Source organism: Salvelinus fontinalis, unplaced genomic scaffold (assembly GCF_029448725.1).
Source record: "Salvelinus fontinalis isolate EN_2023a unplaced genomic scaffold, ASM2944872v1 scaffold_0332, whole genome shotgun sequence".
NCBI lineage: Eukaryota > Metazoa > Chordata > Actinopteri > Salmoniformes > Salmonidae > Salvelinus > Salvelinus fontinalis.
In genome coordinates this window covers 53211-72894 of record NW_026600541.1, presented here as the reverse complement: position 1 = coordinate 72894, position 19684 = coordinate 53211, and the positions used below count along the sequence as shown (strand labels likewise).

Below are 19684 nucleotides of genomic sequence, written 5' to 3'. Positions count from 1 at the left end.
TGTATCTTATAGAGCGTGGCTTTAAGGGAATAGTATGGTCACATCTAGATAAAAACGAATGTGAAAAATAAACAGAGAAAATGTGTATTAATAACACACTACCTATTCATATAAGTATTTATTCATCATCTACATATTCATATTGAGCTTATACGTCTGTGTACAGGAACGTATTATTTGGAAGAGAAAATATATCAGCTTATTGTTAAATTATTATGACGTTCTTTCCAATACAAAAAAGTGTAGTAACTATTGTTTCCAAACTGCGTTACCCACTCCAGCCAGCAGATGGCGATGTGCGTCTTTCAGGTGTTGCTTCTTGCGTGACGTGTCATTTTCTGGACCGGACGCTTCTTCAGGAACAACAACACGGCTACTCTTTCAACCACCCCGGTAGCTTGCTAGCCAACATAAAACTGAAAGATTGACGTTTTAGACCATGTTTGTGTACATTAGCTAATCCCAGTGTTTTAAACAAATTTCGGTTGACGTATCAACTGCTTAACTTTAACCGAATTTGCTTGTTCAATTTGCAAACTTGTTAAAGATTGATACTGAGCCTAGCACTAGGCTAGTCGCTAATGCTACCTAGCTAGCTAACATCCCTGACAATGAGCACACCAAACTACTCCTCCCTTGCTAATGACGAGGGGGTCTGCTGTACGGAGAAACAATCTTTCAGAATGAAAAAGGAGGAAGAGGAGGCTGTTATAGTGATAGAAGAGAAAGAACCTTTTAGAGAGGAAGAGGATGATATCTCAGTAAAGGTGAAGGAGGAAGACGTTTTGGGAGTGAAAGAGGAGACAGAAGATCCGATTTACACCAGTGAGTACTTTCTTAAAAGCAGGGGCACAAACTATGCATTTGTTGAACTGTGGGGGCGTTCTACTGAAGTTCTATATTTTAATATGTTGTTCAGTACTGTATAAATTGTTAACGGTTCGATCTGCCATTGGTACATTTTTGTTGGGACTTTTCAATTAGATGTATTGAATTCTCCATGTGGTCTATATTAAAGTTCCCCTCATCTAATATAACAGGCTTTTAAAATTCAATATTGGTGCATATTTTCTACTTAAAATATAAAAGGGATGCAAAAGTCACCCATTTTGTGGAACGACCCTTTTACATTTGCACCACAAAGAACATTTTAGGAAATCATGATGAAAGTGGCCATTTTAGACATATTCATGCCCCTTGTAAGACTCTAAGATTGCAATAGATGGTCATAAGTTTACCATCTGTTTGATGTCCTCGTTCACACAGGAGAGAGACATGACTATCGTGGATCCTCTGGGGAGCCTCAACAACATCCTGATGCTGACGAGTCAGAGAAGAGTCTCTCCAGATCAGAACACCAGATGGTACAGGTTGGTCTGGTCTAGCATACAGCTTGCTCTATCGGGTCTGGGCTGGGCTTCTGTAAAACACTTTGTGACAACAGTGACATCAGCATCCATAATGATATGTGTCTGTGTCCCCTCTTTGTGGTTACCAGGACAACACTAGCCCTTCCTCCCTCCCGGAGTCCCCGTGTCGTGCCTCTCCCGGTAGCACCTTACTGCTGGGTATGAAGAGGTTGTCTGTGCTGCTGGTGGACTGCAGGAAAACAACGGGGCTGAGTGGAACTGTGAGAGGAGGAGGAGAGAAGAAAGGATCAGATTTGACTCATCAAAGTAAGTTCTGTAGTTCAGTTTGAACAAATAAATAGATCTGCCCACTGGTATCTGTTACCAGGACAACCAGCAGAGGTCTGTTAGTCGACAGGATGATAGACTGGTATCTGTTACCAGGACAACCAGCAGAGTTCTGTTAGTTGACACGAAGATAGACTGGTAGCTGTTACCAGGACAACCAGCAGAGTTCTGTTAGTTGACATGAAGATAGACTGGTATCTGTTACCAGGACAACCAGCAGAGTTCTGTTAGTTGACAGGAAGATAGACTGGTATCTGTTACCAGGACAACCAGCAGAGTTCTGTTAGTTGACATGAAGATAGACTGGTATCTGTTACCAGGACAACCAGCAGAGTTCTGTTAGTTGACAGGAAGATAGACTGGTGGATATGGATGTTATGAATATCATAACACTGAAAAAGGATTCTGCCAATGAAAAGAGAGAAACCAATAGACCATATAAAACCTTGATGAAAGTTCGTTTTGGAGAGAAAGTTTCAATGATCCGTTGTAAGGTGCTTGTTTTACAAAAACTTTTCCTTAAAACATTATGGATGTTACATTGCCTGTCCCAGTCAACCCCCCTATCTTTACAAGACTGTAGAACAGGCAAACTTAACTCCAGACACTGTTAATTAATTAACTAATATTGGAGGAAAGCTGTGATCAGGCTGCCCTCTCAAGAGAAAGCTTTGAACTGTAACCAGTGCCTGCAACCTTGTTCAGGTTATCAATCAACCTACCAGGGTAGTTACAAACAGTACAGAAATGAAATCATCCACATATTTGGATCATATCTTTACTAATGCTGCAGATATTTGTTTGAAAGCAGTATCCAGATTCTTTGGATGTAGTGATCACAATATAGTAGCCATATCTAGGAAAACCAAAGTTCCAAAAGGCTGGACCTAATGTGCTATTTAAGAGGTCATACAATTGTTTGTAGTGATTCCTATGTTGTTGATGTTGTTGGGTTATTTTTTTTCACAGTAAATAACTCACGGACACTAGAGAAGCTTTAACCAAGTTTAATTATTCCCAAAGGTTTTGTACAGCTGTAATTCAGACAACCCAACATTTGTTCCATCCAGATATACAGTGGGGCAAAAATGTATTTAGTCAGACACCAATTGTGCAAGTTCTCCCACTTAAAAAGATGAGAGAGGTCTGTAATTTTCATCATAGGTACACTTCAACTATGACAGACAAAATGAGAAAAAAAATCCAGAAAATCGCATTGTAGGATTTTTAATGAATTTATTTGCAAATTATGGTGGAAAATAAGTATTTGGTCAATAACAAAAGTTTATCTCAATACTTTGTTATATACCCTTTGTTGGCAATGACAGAGGTCAAACGTTTTCTGTAAGTCTTCACAAGGTTCATTGGTGGCTGACTAAATACTTTTTTGCCCCACGTTATATCTCACGTAAGACATTCCTCCTCCTCTCCAATCCTTACATCTTATGGTTCCACAGGAAGAGAGTAAAGAGGGTAACAGGATACCAAACCTTTGTCTCCCTGATGAGAATCTGTCCTGACCTCAACCCCTCCTTCATCTAATCCACAGATGTCCATCTGTCTCCCCTGTTTCACACTTGCTTTCCTCTCGTCCACCCAACACATAGATAATGTGTTACTGGTGTATAGAAGAGTAGGATTGGTTAACACTGCTCTACACTCTCCTAGATAATGTGTTACTGGTGTAGAGAGGAGTAGGATTGGTTAACACTGCTCTACACTATCCTAGATAATGTGTTACTGGTGTAGAGAGGAGTAGGATTGGTTAACACTGCTCTACACTCTCCTAGATAATGTGTTACTGTTGGTGGTAGTGGAGGACCAGGATTGGTTAACACTGCTCTACACTATCCTAGATAATGTGTTACTGTTGGTGGTAGTGGAGGACCAGGATTGGTTAACACTGCTCTACACTATCCTAGATAATGTGTTACTGGTGTAGAGAGGAGTAGGATTGGTTAACACTGCTCTACACTATCCTAGATAATGTGTTACTGTTGGTGGTAGTGGAGGACCAGGATTGGTTAACACTGCTCTACACTATCCTAGATAATGTGTTACTGGTGTAGAGAGGAGTAGGATTGGTTAACACTGCTCTACACTCTCCTAGATAATGTGTTACTGGTGTAGAGAGGAGTAGGATTGGTTAACACTGCTCTACACTCTCCTAGATAATGTGTTACTGGTGTAGAGAGGAGTAGGATTGGTTAACACTGCTCTACACTCTCCTAGATAATGTGTTACTGGTGTAGAGAGGAGTAGGAAGGATGCAGTCTCAGGTTTGGAAAGACTGAATTTATTTCAGCACCAACAGATCAAAGCGGAACAAAACCCAAACGTTGTTGTGCTCAAATTATATCTTCATTAACAAAAAGGCACAGGGTGAACTATATAAAGGACTCAGGAAATAGTAGGAGAGATTCCTCTCAGGAAAACAAGTAACATTTACAAATGACCGACAAAAAGACGAATGTCAGAGGGAGTGTATATATACAGTGATAGAGGGGCGATTGGAACCAGGTGCGTGTAATGATGATGAGACAAGTCCAGGGGTTGATGAGTGAAGGGCGTTGGACAGCAGTAGGTTCGGCAGCAGCTAGAAGGCTGGGGGTTGATGAGTGAAGGGCGTTTGACAGCAGTAGGTTCGGCAGCAGCTAGAAGGCCGGGGGTTGATGAGTGAAGGGCGTTTGACAGCAGTAGGTTCGGCAGCAGCTAGAAGGCCGGGGGTTGATGAGTGAAGGGCGTTTTACAGCAGTAGGTTCGGCAGCAGCTAGAAGGCCGGGGGTTGATGAGTGAAGGGCGTTTGATAGCAGTCGGTTCGGCAGCAGCTAGAAGGCCGGGGGTTGATGAGTGAAGGGCGTTTGACAGCAGTTTGTTCGGCAGCAGCTAGAAGGCCGGCAACGCTGAACGCCTAGACTGGACAGGAGGGGGAGCCAAAGCGAAGTCTGGTGTGACATAATGAGAGAAAATCAATAGAATATTTAATATATTTTCTCAAATTCCGTTTTCTCCGTTTAGTAATTTTCCAGGTTTCTGATATTGTCTCTGTTTTTCAGTTTTTCGCTCTCAAAATCACATTGTTAATAGAAAAACAACAAAAGGAGACCACTTTTGTCGTCTGAGAAAAATCTAAGACAGTTTCATTTTTGGGTGTAGATATCCTTTAATTCAAGTGGCACCAGCAAGAGCCTTGCTTGGTTAGTGGTGTCTCTGTAGCACACATGTGATTGCAGAGTTTGCTGAACAAATCACAACTGGATTGATGCAAATAATCATGATATCATTCTGCCAGGTAGGCATAGACTACTTTGTAGTTGACATTTAATTGAAAAGGTTTGTGGGAAAACTTGACTTAAATGTAAATGTAAATGTAAAACTTTTCCATCAACCAGAAGATGGTTGTCATTAGCATCATCGCTAAAAACTACACATAGTGGTAGACAAATGGACTCAGACAGGGGCATTTCCTGGCTGTTTCCTCTTCAGAAAGTTGAAGGAAAATACAAATCACTGAGGTGAATTTAAAAACGACTTGCAGGCAGTGGGTTAAAAATAACTATGACAAAAAAGGAATACAAATTATACCACCACCCAAAAGGGCACTTTAGAGACAGGAAGGGCAAAGGGGCATGTGCTCTACACAGGTAGAGTCCTATCTGTCCATGTTGCCTTTTGCAAAGTGGGCACTGCTTTATGTGCTAACACTCACCTAAATATCCCATATGCCACTGGGTGAGAAGTTTTAATTGTTTTTGGGCAGAATTATGTGAGGTGTTGTTAGCGATGAGCCTTGGTCAATTTGACGAGGATGGCATATTCCAAGCTAATGTCGCCCTCTTCAATCTGTCACCTAATGGGCAGGTCAGCCCTGGAGGAAAGTTTTGGCTCTAAGAAGTAAGATAACATAACATCTGGTTGTTTTTAAATTACTTTTTTTGACATTGCTTTATTTTTGTTCCAATCTGTGTTACCCACTCCAGTCAGCAGATGGCAATGTGAGTTTTTCAGGTAATGCTTCTTGTGTGACGTATCATTTAATGGACGGGGCGGGAGGCTTCTTCAACAGCGACAAAAGGCCTCTGATTCAACCAACGCGGTGGTTTGCTAGCGAACATAAAACAGGAGCATTTAAGCTCTTTAGACTAATCCTGTGTATATTATATTATATGGTGTTTAGAACACAATTCTGTTTACGTATCTAATAGTTCATTTTAACGTAATTTGCTTCTTAAATTAGGGAATGTGTTAACTTCATACTGCACTAGGCTAATCGCCCAGAGCATGAGCTCACTAAACTAGACGGAGAAAATAAGTTCTGGTGAAAGGAGAGGAAGAAGCTTCAGAATGAAAAAGGAGGAAGATTCCGTTACATTGAAGGAGGAGAATGTAGTGAAAGGAGAGGAAGAAGCTTTCAGAATGAAAAAGGAGGAAGATTCCGTAACATTGAAGGAGGAGAATGTAGTGAAAGAAGAGGAAGAACCTTTTGGAGTAAAAGAGGAAGAGGAGGCTATCTCAATAAAAGAGGAGGAAGACGTTTTGGAAGTGAAAAGGGAGGAGGAGGAGTCAGAATATCCGATTACCATCAGTGAGTACTGTCTTTAAAAACAGGGGCACAAACAGCAGTTGTTGAACTGTGGGGTTTTAAAGGGGGATTCTACTGAAGTTCTACACATGAATATGTTGTTCTGTACTGTATAAGTTGTTAGTTTCAATCTGCCATTGGTACATCTTTTTTTAGGACCAGGACGTGGTCTATATTAAAGCGCACTTCATCTTGTATAACAGGATTTTACAATCCAATTCTGGTGCATAATTTCTACATAAAATATCAAAGGAATGCAAAAGGCACCCATTTCGTGGTACAACCTTTTACATTTGCATCACAAACCGTATTTAAAAAAAAAGCATAATGAAAGTGGCCAATTTAGGCCCTTTTTAGACATATCAATGTCTCTGGTAAGACCCTATGATTGCAATAGAAGATCATAAGTTGACTGTCTGTTTGATGTTGTCATTCACACAGGAGAGAGATGTGACTATCATGGATTCTCTGGGGAGCCTCAACAACATCCTGATGCTGACGAGGCAGAGAAGAGTCTCTCCAGAACAGAACACCAGATGGTACAGCTTGGTCTGGTCTAGCATACAGCTTGCTCTATCGGGGGCTGGGTTTCTGTAAAGCACTTTATGACAACAGTGACATCAGCATCCATAATGATATGTGTCTGTGTCCCCTCTTTATGGTTACCAGGACAACGCTAGCCCTTCCTCCCTCCCGGAGTCCCCGTGTCGTGCCTCTCCCGGTAGCGCCTTACTGCTGGGTATGAAGAGGTTGTCTGTGCTGCTGGTGGACTGCAGGAAAACAACAGGGCTGAGTGGAACTGTGAGAGGAGGAGACGAGAAGAAAGGATCAGATTTGACACATCAAAGTAAGTGCTGTAATTTAGTTTGGACAAATACAATAGATCTGCCCACTGGTATCTGTTACCAGGACAACCAGCAGAGTTCTGTTAGTTGACAGGAAGATAGACTGGTATCTGTTACCAGGATAACCAGCAGAGTTCTGTTAGTTGACATGAAGATAGACTGGTATCTGTTACCAGGACAACCAGCAGAGTTCTGTTAGTTGACATGAAGATAGACTGGTATCTGTTACCAGGACAACCAGCAGAGTTCTGTTAGTTGACATGAAGATAGACTGGTATCTGTTACGAGGACAACCAGCAGAGTTCTGTTAGTTGACAGGAAGATAGACTGGTATCTGTTACCAGGACAACCAGCAGAGTTCTGTTAGTTGACATGAAGATAGACTGGTATCTGTTACCAGGACAACCAGCAGAGTTCTGTTAGTTGACATGAAGATAGACTGGTATCTGTTACCAGGACAACCAGCAGAGTTCTGTTAGTTGACATGAAGATAGACTGGTGGATATGGATGTTATGAATATCATAACACTGAAAAAGGATTCTGCCAATGAAAAGAGAGAAACCAATAGACCATATAAAACCTTGATGAAAGTTAGCTTTGGAGAGAAAGTTTCAATGATCCGTTGTAAGGTGCTTGTTTTACAAAAACTTTTCCTTAAAACATTATGGATGTTACATTGCCTGTCCCAGTCAACTCCCCTATCTTTACAAGACTGTAGAACAGGCAAACTAAACTCAAGACACTATTAATTAATTAACTAATATTGGAGGAAAGCTGTGATCAGGCTGCCCACTCAAGAGAAAGCTTTGAACTGTAACCAGTGCCGTCAACCTGGTTCAGGTTATCAATCAACCTACCAGGGTAGTTACAAACAGTAGAGGAATGAAATCATCCACATATTTTGATCATATCTTTACTAATGCTGCAGAAATTTGTTTGAAAGCAGTATCCAGATTCTTTGGATGTAGTGATCACAATATAGTAGCCATATCTAGGAAAACCACAGTTCCAAAAGGCTGGGCCTAATGTGCTATATAAGAGGTCATACAATTGTTTGTAGTGATTCCTATGGTGTTGATGTTGTTAGGTTCTTATTTTTCAGAGTAAATAACTCACGGACACTAGAGAAGCTTTAACCAAGTTTAATTATTCCCAAAGGTTTTGTACAGCTGTAATTCAGACAACCCAACATTTGTTCCATCCAGATATACAGTGGGGCAAAAATGTATTTAGTCAGCCACCAATTGTGCAAGTTCTCCCACTTAAAAAGATGAGAGAGGTCTGTAATTTTTATCATAGGTACACTTCAACTATGACAGACAAAATGAGAAAAAAATCCAGAAAATCACATTGTAGGATTTTTAATGAATTTATTTGCAGATTATGGTGGAAAATAAGTATTTGGTCAATAACAAAAGTTTATCTCAATACTTTGTTATATACCCTTTGTTGGCAATGACAGAGGTCAAACGTTTTCTGTAAGTCTTCACAAGGTTCATTGGTGGCTGACTAAATACTTTTTTGCCCCACGTTATATCTCACGTAAGACATTCCTCCTTCTCTCCAATCCTTACATCTTATGGTTCCACAGGAAGAGAGTAAAGAGGGTAACAGGATACCAAACCTTTGTCTCCCTGATGAGAATCTGTCCTGACCTCAACCCCTCCTCCATCTAATCCACAGATGTCCATCTGTCTCCCCTGTTTCACACTTTGCTCTCCTCTCGTCACCCAACACATTACATTTACATTTACATTTAAGTCATTTAGCAGACGCTCTTATCCAGAGCGACTTACAAGTACATATATTCAAACTTTTTTGTACTGGCCCCCCGTGGCCCCCCGTGGGAATCGAACCCACAACCCTGGCATTGCAAGCGCCATGCTCTACCAACTGAGCTACACGGGACATTCCGAAGCCATCTGTCTTTCTTCAGAGAACCATTAACTTCTGACATAACACCCAGTCTCTTTCACTTCCTATCACTTCTTTAATGTCTCCATGTTCAAAGTTAAGCCGATTCCATCAATGGAAACAATATCTGTTGGTCCGTGGTGTGTAATGACGAGCCACCAGACGCTGCCCTTGACACGTTTATGAAATTGCTTATCCCAGTTACTCATAAGCATGCACCCATTAAGAAAATGACTGTAAAAAACGTTAAATCCACGTGGATTGATGAGGAATTTAAAAATGGTATGATGAAGAGGGAGGCAAAAGAGATGGCAAATAGGTCTGGCTGTATAACTGATTGGCAAACCTATTGCAAATTGAGAAATCATTTGACTAAACTGAATAAAAAGAAGAAACTACACTATGAAACAAAGATAAATGACATGAAGAATGATTGTAAAAAGCTTTGGAGCACCTTAAATGACATTTTGGGCAAAAAAATCAACAATGACATGTCACTGGTGTCTGACAACGTGGATGGAAAATGATTGAGGATAATAGCGGCCGATATTTCCACTTCTATTCGCATTATCTTCAATTTAAGCCTACTAGAAAGTGTGTTCCCTCAGGCTTGGAGGGAAGCTAAAGTCATTCCACTACCCAAGAATAGTAAAGCTCCCTTTACTGGCTTAAATAGCCGACCAATCAACCTGTTACCAACCCATACATTTAAAAAAATAAATGGTGTTTGGCCAGATACAATGCTATTTTACAGTAAACAAATTGAGACTTTCAGCTTATAGGGAAGTTCATTCAACAAGCACAGCACTTACAAATGACTGATTGGCTGAGAGAAATTGATGATAAAAATATTGTTGGGGCTGTTTTGTTAGACTTCAGTGCGGCTTTTGACAGTATCGATCATAGTCTGCTGCTGAAAAAAACGTATGGCTTTACACCCCCTGCTATATTGTGGATAAAGAGGTTTTTTTTATATGTAAACTTTATTTAACTAGGCAAGTCAGTTAAGAACAAAGTCTTTTTTTCAATGACGGCCTAGGACTGCCTTGTTCAGGGGCAGAACGACAGAGTTTTACCTTGTCAGCTCGGGGATTCGATCCAGCAATGTTTCGGTTACTGGCCTACCGCTCTAACCACTAGGCTACCTGCCGCCCCAGAGCTACCTGTCTAACAGAACACAGTGTTCTTTAATGGAAGCCTGTACAACAAAATCAAGGTAGAATCAGGAATTGCCCAGGGCAGCTGTTTGGCACCTTCTTTTTTCAATCTTTACCAACAACATGCCAATGACATTTGAGTTAAGCCAGTGTATCTATGTATGCGGATGACTCAACACTGTACACTTCAGCTACTACAGCGACTGAAATGACTGCAACACTTAACATAGAGCTGCAGTGAGTTCCAGAATGGGTGGCAAGGAATAAGTTTGTCCTAAATATTTCAGATTACCTTAAGTTACATGGCCTACTATGCTAATTCTGTAGCGGTATTGTAAGAGGGGGGTAAAGATAAAGATTTTGTCTGGGCGCCAGGCAGGTATTAACTCTAGTTATTAAAGTTAGTTATTACCTATTATAACATTATTACTATTATAAATATGATTAAAACTGAAAGGATGAGAGTAGAATAGAGTAGCGCTTCCAGACACATTCTAAACATGATAGAGTCTTAAAGGAGGACTGTAGCATCTAATGATGAAACATAATGGAGTCTTAAAGGAGGACTGTAGCATGGAGTCTTAAAGGAGGACTGTAGCATCATGAGGTGGTCACCTGAAATGCATTTCAATTAACATGTGTGCCTTTTTAGAAGTTAAGTTGTGGAATTTCTTTCCTTAAACTTTAATTTGGTTTATTGCACTTGTGAATGCATGGAAGTTAATTATTTCAAATAAATAAATATTTTGCGCTCTGCAATTTCACCGGATGTTGTCGAAACGTTCCGCTAGCGGAACCCCAAGCTATAACAGGTTTTAATGTGTTTGAGCCAATCAGTTGTGTTGTGACATGGTAGGGGTGGTATACAGAAGATAGCACTAATGGGTAAAAGACGAAGTTCATATTATGTCAAGAACAGCTCAAATAAGCAAAGAGAAACAACAGTCCATCATTACTTTAAGGACCACCACAGGAATGGGAGACCCAGAGTTACTTCTGATGCATAAGTTCATTAGAGTTACCAGCCTTAGAAATTGCAGCCCAAATAAATGCTTCACAAAGTTCAAGTGCTTTGTATCTTGTGCTTTGTATCTTCGACGTAAAAACAAGTTTTGGACTTCCACACAAAAGTACTTCTTTAGTTATTTTATGTTTAAGGAAGTGTGTAGGTCACATTCTGTATCATACAGCTATGAAAGTTATATATTTAGAACTACCTGCTCGATTGGATTCTAGCGACGTCTGTGTCTTCAGTGTCCTAGAACTGTCTAGTTTTTTGTGTTCTGACTTGTAAAACAGGATGAATAAAATAAGTAATGTAAACATAGCAGTAATTGCCAGGAAGCTCTACATTTATTTTAAAATCACACTATAATTGTTAAAACTGGCCTCAGGTTATTGAGAGATCTGATTTAGGATTTACCCTCGTAGCAAGGTTGTTTTATCATGTGGAGGTTTCATTTGGGTCTCTATTTAAAAATAACACAGTGTCTTTGGCAGGAGAACGACCAGACTCAGAGGAACCAGAGCCAGGGACATCCAAACCAGCAAGACGACACCAGTGCTCCCACTGTAGAAAGAGTTGTAACCGGTTATGGGACCTGAAACAACATGAGAGAATACACACAGGGGAGAAGCCTTACCACTGCTCACAGTGTGGAAAGTGTTTCAAAATGTCACGGGACCTGAAACGACATGAGAGAATACACACGGGAGAGAAGCCTTACCACTGCTCCCAGTGTGGAAAGCGTTTCAGACAGCCAGGGCATCTGAAACAGCACGAGAGAATACACACAGGGGAGAAGCCTTACCACTGCTCCCAGTGTGGAAAGTGTTTCAGACAGCCAGGGCAACTGAAACAGCACGAGAGAATACACACAGGGGAGAAGCCTTACCACTGCTCCCAGTGTGGAACGTGTTTCAAAATGTCACTGAACCTGAAACGACATGAGAGAATACACACGGGAGAGAAGCCTTACCACTGCTCCCAATGTGGAAAGTTTTTTAACTGGCCAGGGGAGCTGAAACGACATGAGAGAATACACACCGGGGAGAAGCCTTACCACTGCTCCCAGTGTGGAAAGTGTTTCAACCAGTCAGGGGAGCTGAAACAACATGAGAGAATACACACATGGGAGAAGCCTTACCACTGCTCCCAGTGTGGAAAGTGTTTCAAAATGTCACGGGACCTGAAACGACATGAGAGAATACACACGGGAGAGAAGCCTTACCACTGCTCCCAATGTGGAAAGTGTTTCAACCGGTCAGGGGAGCTGAAACAACATGAGAGAATACACACAGGGGAGAAGCCTTACCACTGCTCCCAATGTGGAAAGTGTTTCAACTGGTCAGGGGAGCTGAAACGACATGAGAGAATACACACCGGGGAGAAGCCTTACCACTGCTCCCAGTGTGGAAAGGGTTTCAGCCAGTCGGGGGGGCTGAAACAACATGAGAGAATACACACCGGGGAGAAGCCTTACCACTGCTCCCAGTGTGGAAAGTGTTTCCGCCAGTCAGGGGAGCTGAAACAACATGAGAGAATACACACGGGAGAGAAGCCTTATCACTGCTCCCAGTGTGGGAAGTGTTTCAAACAGGCAGGGCATCTGAAACGGCACGAGAGAATACACACAGGGGAGAAGCCTTACCACTGCTCCCAGTGTGGAAAGTGTTTCAACCAGTCATGGGAGCTGAAAGGACATGAGAGAATACACACAGGGGAGAAGCCTTACCACTCCTCCCAGGGTGCAAAGCTTTTGCCCATTTAGGAAGCCTGAAATAACACATTAGACTGCACACAGAGCGGAGAATGCTTACAAAAGCCCAGACTTAGGGAAAATATATCACTCATAACAGTCTTTTAAACGTCATTAGAGAATCCACACAGGAGAGAGAAATTACTTCTCTTAGCGTGTATACTGATATTTCACATCACATTGACTTAATATTCATCAGAGAACATGCACAGTGCTCCCATTGTCTTATATTGTTGACTGATAATGTGTTTACTTGTTTTTACCATATGAAATTAAATGGTACAAGGTATACTCAAACATATATTTGTTTGTTTTTATTAGAAAACATGAATTTAATATGGAGTATGTCACTTTGAATATAAAGTAGATCAGATTCCATGTGTTTAAATGGTCCTTTTTAAAACTCTTTGTGTGTGTTTATCTGGGTGTGTCATTCCTCCAGCACTACAGATAATACAGTGATATTTGGATGTGATGCATTTGTTCCATTGTTTACATTTGCATTGTTGGCCCACTGATGATTTAATGAAATTCAAATATTCAGACTGTAACGGAAAATGTTAATTGTATGTGTGTCCACATAACTGATTATGTGACTAACCTTGTGAAACTGTCCTATTATAATCTCCTGTTCTTTGGACCATCATTATGTGTTGCAAACCAGCTGCACCTGCGTCCTTGTATGAATAAAGTCCCTCCCAGGAACAGGAAACTATAAAGATATGTGCTCATCACCCAATGCTTTGGAATTCAGACTGTCTACACTGCGCTGTGTAACTCTGTTATTCTCTCTGATCTCAGAAATAAAGAATCTTGGTTTGACTTGGACTCCAGCAGATGCTTATTTTATAATATCCACCTCAACTCTCCCACGGATTGCTGTTTATCATTGTCTCAATGAAGAGTTCCTCGTTCAACTTTTCTGGGGGCAATTACAAGCCTCCCACTGGTTGAATAAACGTTGTTTCCACGTACTTTCAACAAAACAAATCCATGTGATGATGATAGATGTAGAAAACTGATTGGATTTGTAAAAAGCCATCAACATCAGTTATTTTTAGTTATTTTTCATCCAACTGGCAACCTAAATCCAATGACAGGTGACATTTTGTGTTGATTTAATGTTGAATTCACTTTAGTTGACGACTCAAAGAAATGTAAATAGAAACTAGATGTTGAACTGCCGTCTGTGCCCAGTGGGCTGGTTTGAATACGTGGCAGGTGTTGGATCAATATCCACCTTAGTAGCTAAGTTTCCATGTAATTTGAGACAGATTTTCATGTGAATATTCTAAAATCTGCATAAAACAATATACGCCTTTTCCCACCAGAAATGTTTCTATCAAACAGACTCATTGCAGATAAAAGGCTTTGCGTGACAAAACTTAAATATACATTTTTGAGCATAAAGGAGTTTCCACCGCCATTTCTCGCTTAAACATTTTTACTGACACAAAAAGACCCCACCATGTCAAACGAACTAACATATCATCTGTCGGCTTTTATAAAATTGTAAAGGCATATCCTGTTTCCATCAGCCTGGTCATTACTTTTGAAATGGTTGGATCAATATCCACCTTCATGATATGGATGAACCTCTGATAATCAAGTGATATTTAGAATGTCTGAGTAGTTCTATATGATGTCATAATACACCCCTCTGATAATAGGTTGACTGGGGAGGTGATGTACCACAGTCAAAGTCCTGCAATAAGAGCTAAGAGACTAATATTTGTGTAAACTATATAAACTGTTTACAATTTGGCTCATGCATCCTCCCTTCTCTCCCCTGTAATGATTCCCCAGGTTGTTGCTGTAAATGACAATGTGTTCTCAGTTGACTTACCTTGTTAAATAAATAATAACCATGTTTCCAGCCAAAGTTTATTCATTAGGATATATACAAATATGATGATGTCATAGTGATTTCATGACATGTGAATGAACAAGCCTTTTCATACTTTATAACATGGCTATATACAATGCCTTCAGAAAGTATTCAGACCCCTTGACTTTTTTCCACATTTTGTTACGTTACAGCCTTATTCTAAAATGTATTAAATCATTTTTTCCCCTCATCAATCTACACACAATATCCCATTATGACATCACAATATCCCATAATGACAAAACAAAAACAGGTCTTTAGAAATTGTTGCAAATTTTATTTTATTTTTTAACAACTGAAAAATAAAATGTTCATAAGTATTCAGACCCTTTACTCAGTACTTTGTTGAAGCCCCTTTGGCAGCGATTACAGCATTGAGTCTTCTTGGGTATGACGCTACAAGCTTGGCACACCTGTATTTGGGGAGTTTCTCCCATTCTTCTCTGCAGACTCTCTCAAGCTCTGTCAGGTTGGATGGGGAGCGTCGCTGCACAGCTATTTTCAGGTCTCTCCAGAGATGTTAGACCAGGTTCAAGTCCGGGCTCTAGCTCGGCCACTCAAGGACATTCAGAGACCAGAGACTTGACCCGAAGCCACTACTGCATTGTCTTGGCTGTGTGCTTTGGGTTGTTGTCCTGTTGGAAGGTGAACCTTCGCCCCCAGTCTGAGGTCCTGAGTGCTCTGGAGCAGGTTTTCATCAAGGATCTCTCTGTACTTTGCTCGGTTCATCTTTCCCTTGATCCTGACTAATCTCCTAGTCCCTGCTGCTGAAAAACATCCCCACAGCATGATGCTGCCACCACCATGCTTCCCCCCCAGGGATGGTGCCAGGTTTCCTCCAGACGTGACGCTTGGCATTCAGGCCAAAGAGTTCAATCTTGGTTTCATCAGACGAGGGAATCTGGTTTCTCATGGTCTGAAAGTCCTTTTGATGCCTTTTGGCAAACTCCAAGTGGGCTGTCATGTGCATTTTACTGAGGGGGGGCTTCCGTCAGGCCACTCTACCATAAAGGCTTGATTGGTGGAGAGGTGGAGAGATGGTTGTCCTTCTGGAAGGTTCTCCCATCTCCACAGAGGAACTCTAGAGCTCTGTCAGAGTGACCATCGGGTTCTTGGTCACCTCCCTGACCAAGGCCCATCTCCCCCTATTGCTCAGTTTGGCTGTGCCGCCAGCTCTAGGAAGGGTATTGGTGGTTCCAAACTTCTTCCATTTTAGAATGATGGAGGCCACTGTGTTCTTGGGGACCTTCAATGCTGCAGAAATGTGTTGGGACCCTTCCCAAGATCTGTGCCTCGACCCAATTCTGTCTCGGAGCTCTACAGACAATTCCTTCTACCTCATGGCTTGGTTTTTACCCTGACAGTCTCATAATAAAGGGTCTGAATACTTACTGTTATGTAAAGAAGGTATATTTGTTATCTTTAATAAATGTTTCTAAACCTGTTTTTGCTTTGTAATTAGATGTGTTATATTTAACTAGGCAAGTCAGTTAAGAACAATTTCTTATTTACAATGACGGCCTACCGCTGAACACTGCCTTGTTCAGGGTCAGAACAACAGAGTTTTACCTTGTCAGCTCAGGGATTCGATCCATCAACCTTATGGTTACTAGCCCAATGCTCTAACCAATAGGCTACCTGCCACCCCAAATGATGGGCTATTGTGTGTAGATTGCTGAATATATATATATATTTTTAAAATCCATTTTCAAATAAGGCTGTAACGTAACAAAATGTGGAAAAAGTCATGGTGTCTGAATACTTTCCGAAGGCACTGTACAAACATCACATGGAATATTCACCTCACTTTTGAAAAGCTCCATGAGGAAGAAAGGATTCCCAGATGATCTTTTAGATGTTCTGTCTTCAGGATGTTCTGGGTTGATGGCTGTTGGAGAGGGGAGGGGCAGTTGAGTGAGCTGGGGCCTTTTATGGCCCTGCCTCTGGGAGCCTCTCAGCTGTGACATGATGAGAGAGAGTGAGAGAGGGCCTACTTGTAAGATATTTTGTGCTATAAACGTACTTCTATTTGAAGAGCTTTTTGACCATTCAGGGACCTAATCTCAAGCAGTCATGAAAACATGAAAAAAATATACGAAAGACTGAATTTGGTAATAAAACTGATTTTTGACAAGTTATATGCATGAAAATAAAGATGTTAAAAAGAATGTGACATTTTTGAGAGTTTTTTGCAGACTATATGAGAGGCCTAAGCCTTGTTGTGGATACATGTCTATAAAGATAGACTGGTATTAGATATCTGATCCATTTTTGGGGCACATGTTGACAAGATGTTGGGGCATCACTGGAGGGGAATGTTGACCAACTGAGCATCTCAGTGTACAGCTCAATAAACACAATAGTAGTTTTGTTACATTCAGTCTTCTGTGATGAAGTGTCATATTGGGATGTAAACTCAAATATGTGTACATTTAAACTGTATCTGACATGGTACTGGTGTCTTCTTTTTTAAAGCCCATAACCATGTGTGTGATGTGTAAACAACAAAGGGCACCCCCCCATAAAAAGATCCTGCGACAGAAAGCTGCACAATATGTTGAGTAAAGTATTTTGTTAACCATGACTATATCCAACCCTACTCCATGTGTTGCCTCTATCATGTATCCTACCATGACTATATCCAACCCTACTCCATGTGTTGCCACTATCATGTATCCTACCATGACTATATCCAACCCAACTCCATGTGTTGCCACTATCATGTATCCTACCATGACTATATCCAACCCTACTCCATGTGTTGTCACTATCATGTATCCTACCATGACTATATCCAACCCAACTCCATGTGTTGTCACTATCATGTATCCTACCATGACTATATCCAACCCAACTCCATGTGTTGTCACTATCATGTATCCTACCATGACTATATCCAACCCTACTCCATGTGTTGTCACTATCATGTATCCTACCATGACTATATCCAACCCTACTCCATGTGTTGTCACTATCATGTATCCTACCATGACTATATCCAACCCTACTCCATGTGTTGTCACTATCATGTATCCTACCATGACTATATCCAACCCTACTCCATGTATTGTCACTATCATGTATCCTACCATGACTATATCAAACCCTACTCCATGTGTTGTCACTATCATGTATCCTACCATGACTATATCCAACCCTACTCCATGTGTTGCCACTATCATGTATCCTACCATGACTATATCCAACCCTACTCCATGTGTTGCCACTATCATGTATCCTACCATGACTATATCCAACCCTACTCCATGTGTTGCCACTATCATGTATCCTACCATGACTATATCAAACCCTACTCCATGTGTTGCCTCTATCATGTATCCTACCATGACTATATCCAACCCTACTCCATGTGTTGTCACTATCATGTATCCTACCATGACTATATCCAACCCTACTCCATGTGTTGTCTCTATCAAACCCTACTCCATGTGTTGTCACTATCATGTATCCTACTTGGCTGAAGCTTTGATCCAATGGATGAAGTATTAAGGAGCAGGGAGGTTAAAGGTCACTTCAGGATACAGCTGTTACTCTACAACAGTAAAAATGTGTACTGTTGGGGGTACTGGAGGACCAGCATTGGGAAACACTGCTTTACACTCTCCTAGATAATGTGTTACTGTTGGGGGTACTGGAGGACCAGGATTGGGAAACACTGCTTTACACTCTCCTAGATAATGTGTTACTGTTGGGGGTAGTGGAGGACCAGGATTGGGAAACACTGCTCTACACTCTCCTAGATAATGTGTTACTGGTGTAGAGAGGAGTAGGATTGGTTAACACTGCTCTACACTCTCCTAGATAATGTGTTACTGGTGTAGAGAGGAGTAGGATTGGTTAACACTGCTCTACACTCTCCTAGATAATGTGTTACTGGTGTAGAGAGGACCAGGATTGGTTAACACTGCTCTACACTATCCTAGATAATGTGTTACTGTTGTAGAGAGGAGTAGGATTGGTTAACACTGCTCTACACTCTCCTAGATAATGTGTTACTGGTGTAGAGAGGAGTAAGATTGGTTAACACTGCTTTACACTCTCCTAGATAATGTGTTACTGTTGGGGGTAGTGGAGGACCAGGATTGGTTAACACTGCTCTACACTATCCTAGATAATGTGTTACTGGTGTAGAGAGGAGTAGGATTGGTTAACACTGCTCTACACTCTCCTAGATAATGTGTTACTGGTGTAGAGAGGAGTAGGATTGGTTAACACTGCTCTACACTCTCCTAGATAATGTGTTACTGGTGTAGAGAGGACCAGGATTGGTTAACACTGCTCTACACTATCCTAGATAATGTGTTACTGGTGTAGAGAGGAGCAGGATTGGTTAACACTGCTCTACACTCTCCTAGATAATGTGTTACTGGTGTAGAGAGGAGTAGGATTGGTTAACACTGCTCTACACTCTCCTAGATAATGTGTTACTGGTGTAGAGAGGAGTAGGAAGGATGCAGTCTCAGGTTTGGAAAGACTGAATTTATTTCAGCACCAACAGATCAAAGCGGAACAAAACCCAAACGTGGTTGTACTCAAATTATATCTTCATTAACAAAAAGGCACAGGGTGAACTATATAAAGTACTCAGGAAATAATCGGAGAGATTCCTCTCAGGAAAACAAGTAACATTTACAATGACCGACAAAAGACAAAATGTCAGAGGGAGTGTATATATACAGTGATAGAGGGGCGATTGGAACCAGGTGTGTGTAATGATGACGAGACAAGTCCAGGGGTTGATGAGTGAAGGGCGTTTGACAGCAGTAGGTTCGGCAGCAGCTAGAAGGCCGGGGGTTGATGAGTGAAGGGCGTTTGACAGC

General features: G+C 41.2%; 1 protein-coding gene across 4 annotated transcripts; it reads left to right on the top strand.

Annotated features, from left to right (window-relative positions):
- Positions 1 to 354: 354 nt before the first annotated feature.
- Positions 355 to 13777, top strand: LOC129845650 (zinc finger protein 345-like). 4 transcript variants are annotated; one of them, XM_055913512.1, is made up of 6 exons: positions 355 to 825; positions 1267 to 1364; positions 1499 to 1676; positions 6721 to 6818; positions 6949 to 7126; positions 11697 to 13777. In XM_055913512.1, the coding sequence occupies exons 1-6, from the start codon at positions 612 to 614 to the stop codon at positions 12965 to 12967; spliced, it is 2037 nt and encodes a 678-aa protein (XP_055769487.1). In that variant the 5' UTR covers positions 355 to 611; the 3' UTR covers positions 12968 to 13777. The 4 variants fall into 4 exon arrangements, with proteins under 4 accessions (XP_055769487.1, XP_055769486.1, XP_055769489.1 ...); XM_055913511.1 differs by having other exon boundaries at positions 1267 to 1370; XM_055913514.1 differs by lacking the exons at positions 6721 to 6818; positions 6949 to 7126 and having other exon boundaries at positions 1267 to 1370.
- The last annotated feature ends 5907 nt before the right edge of the window (positions 13778 to 19684 follow it).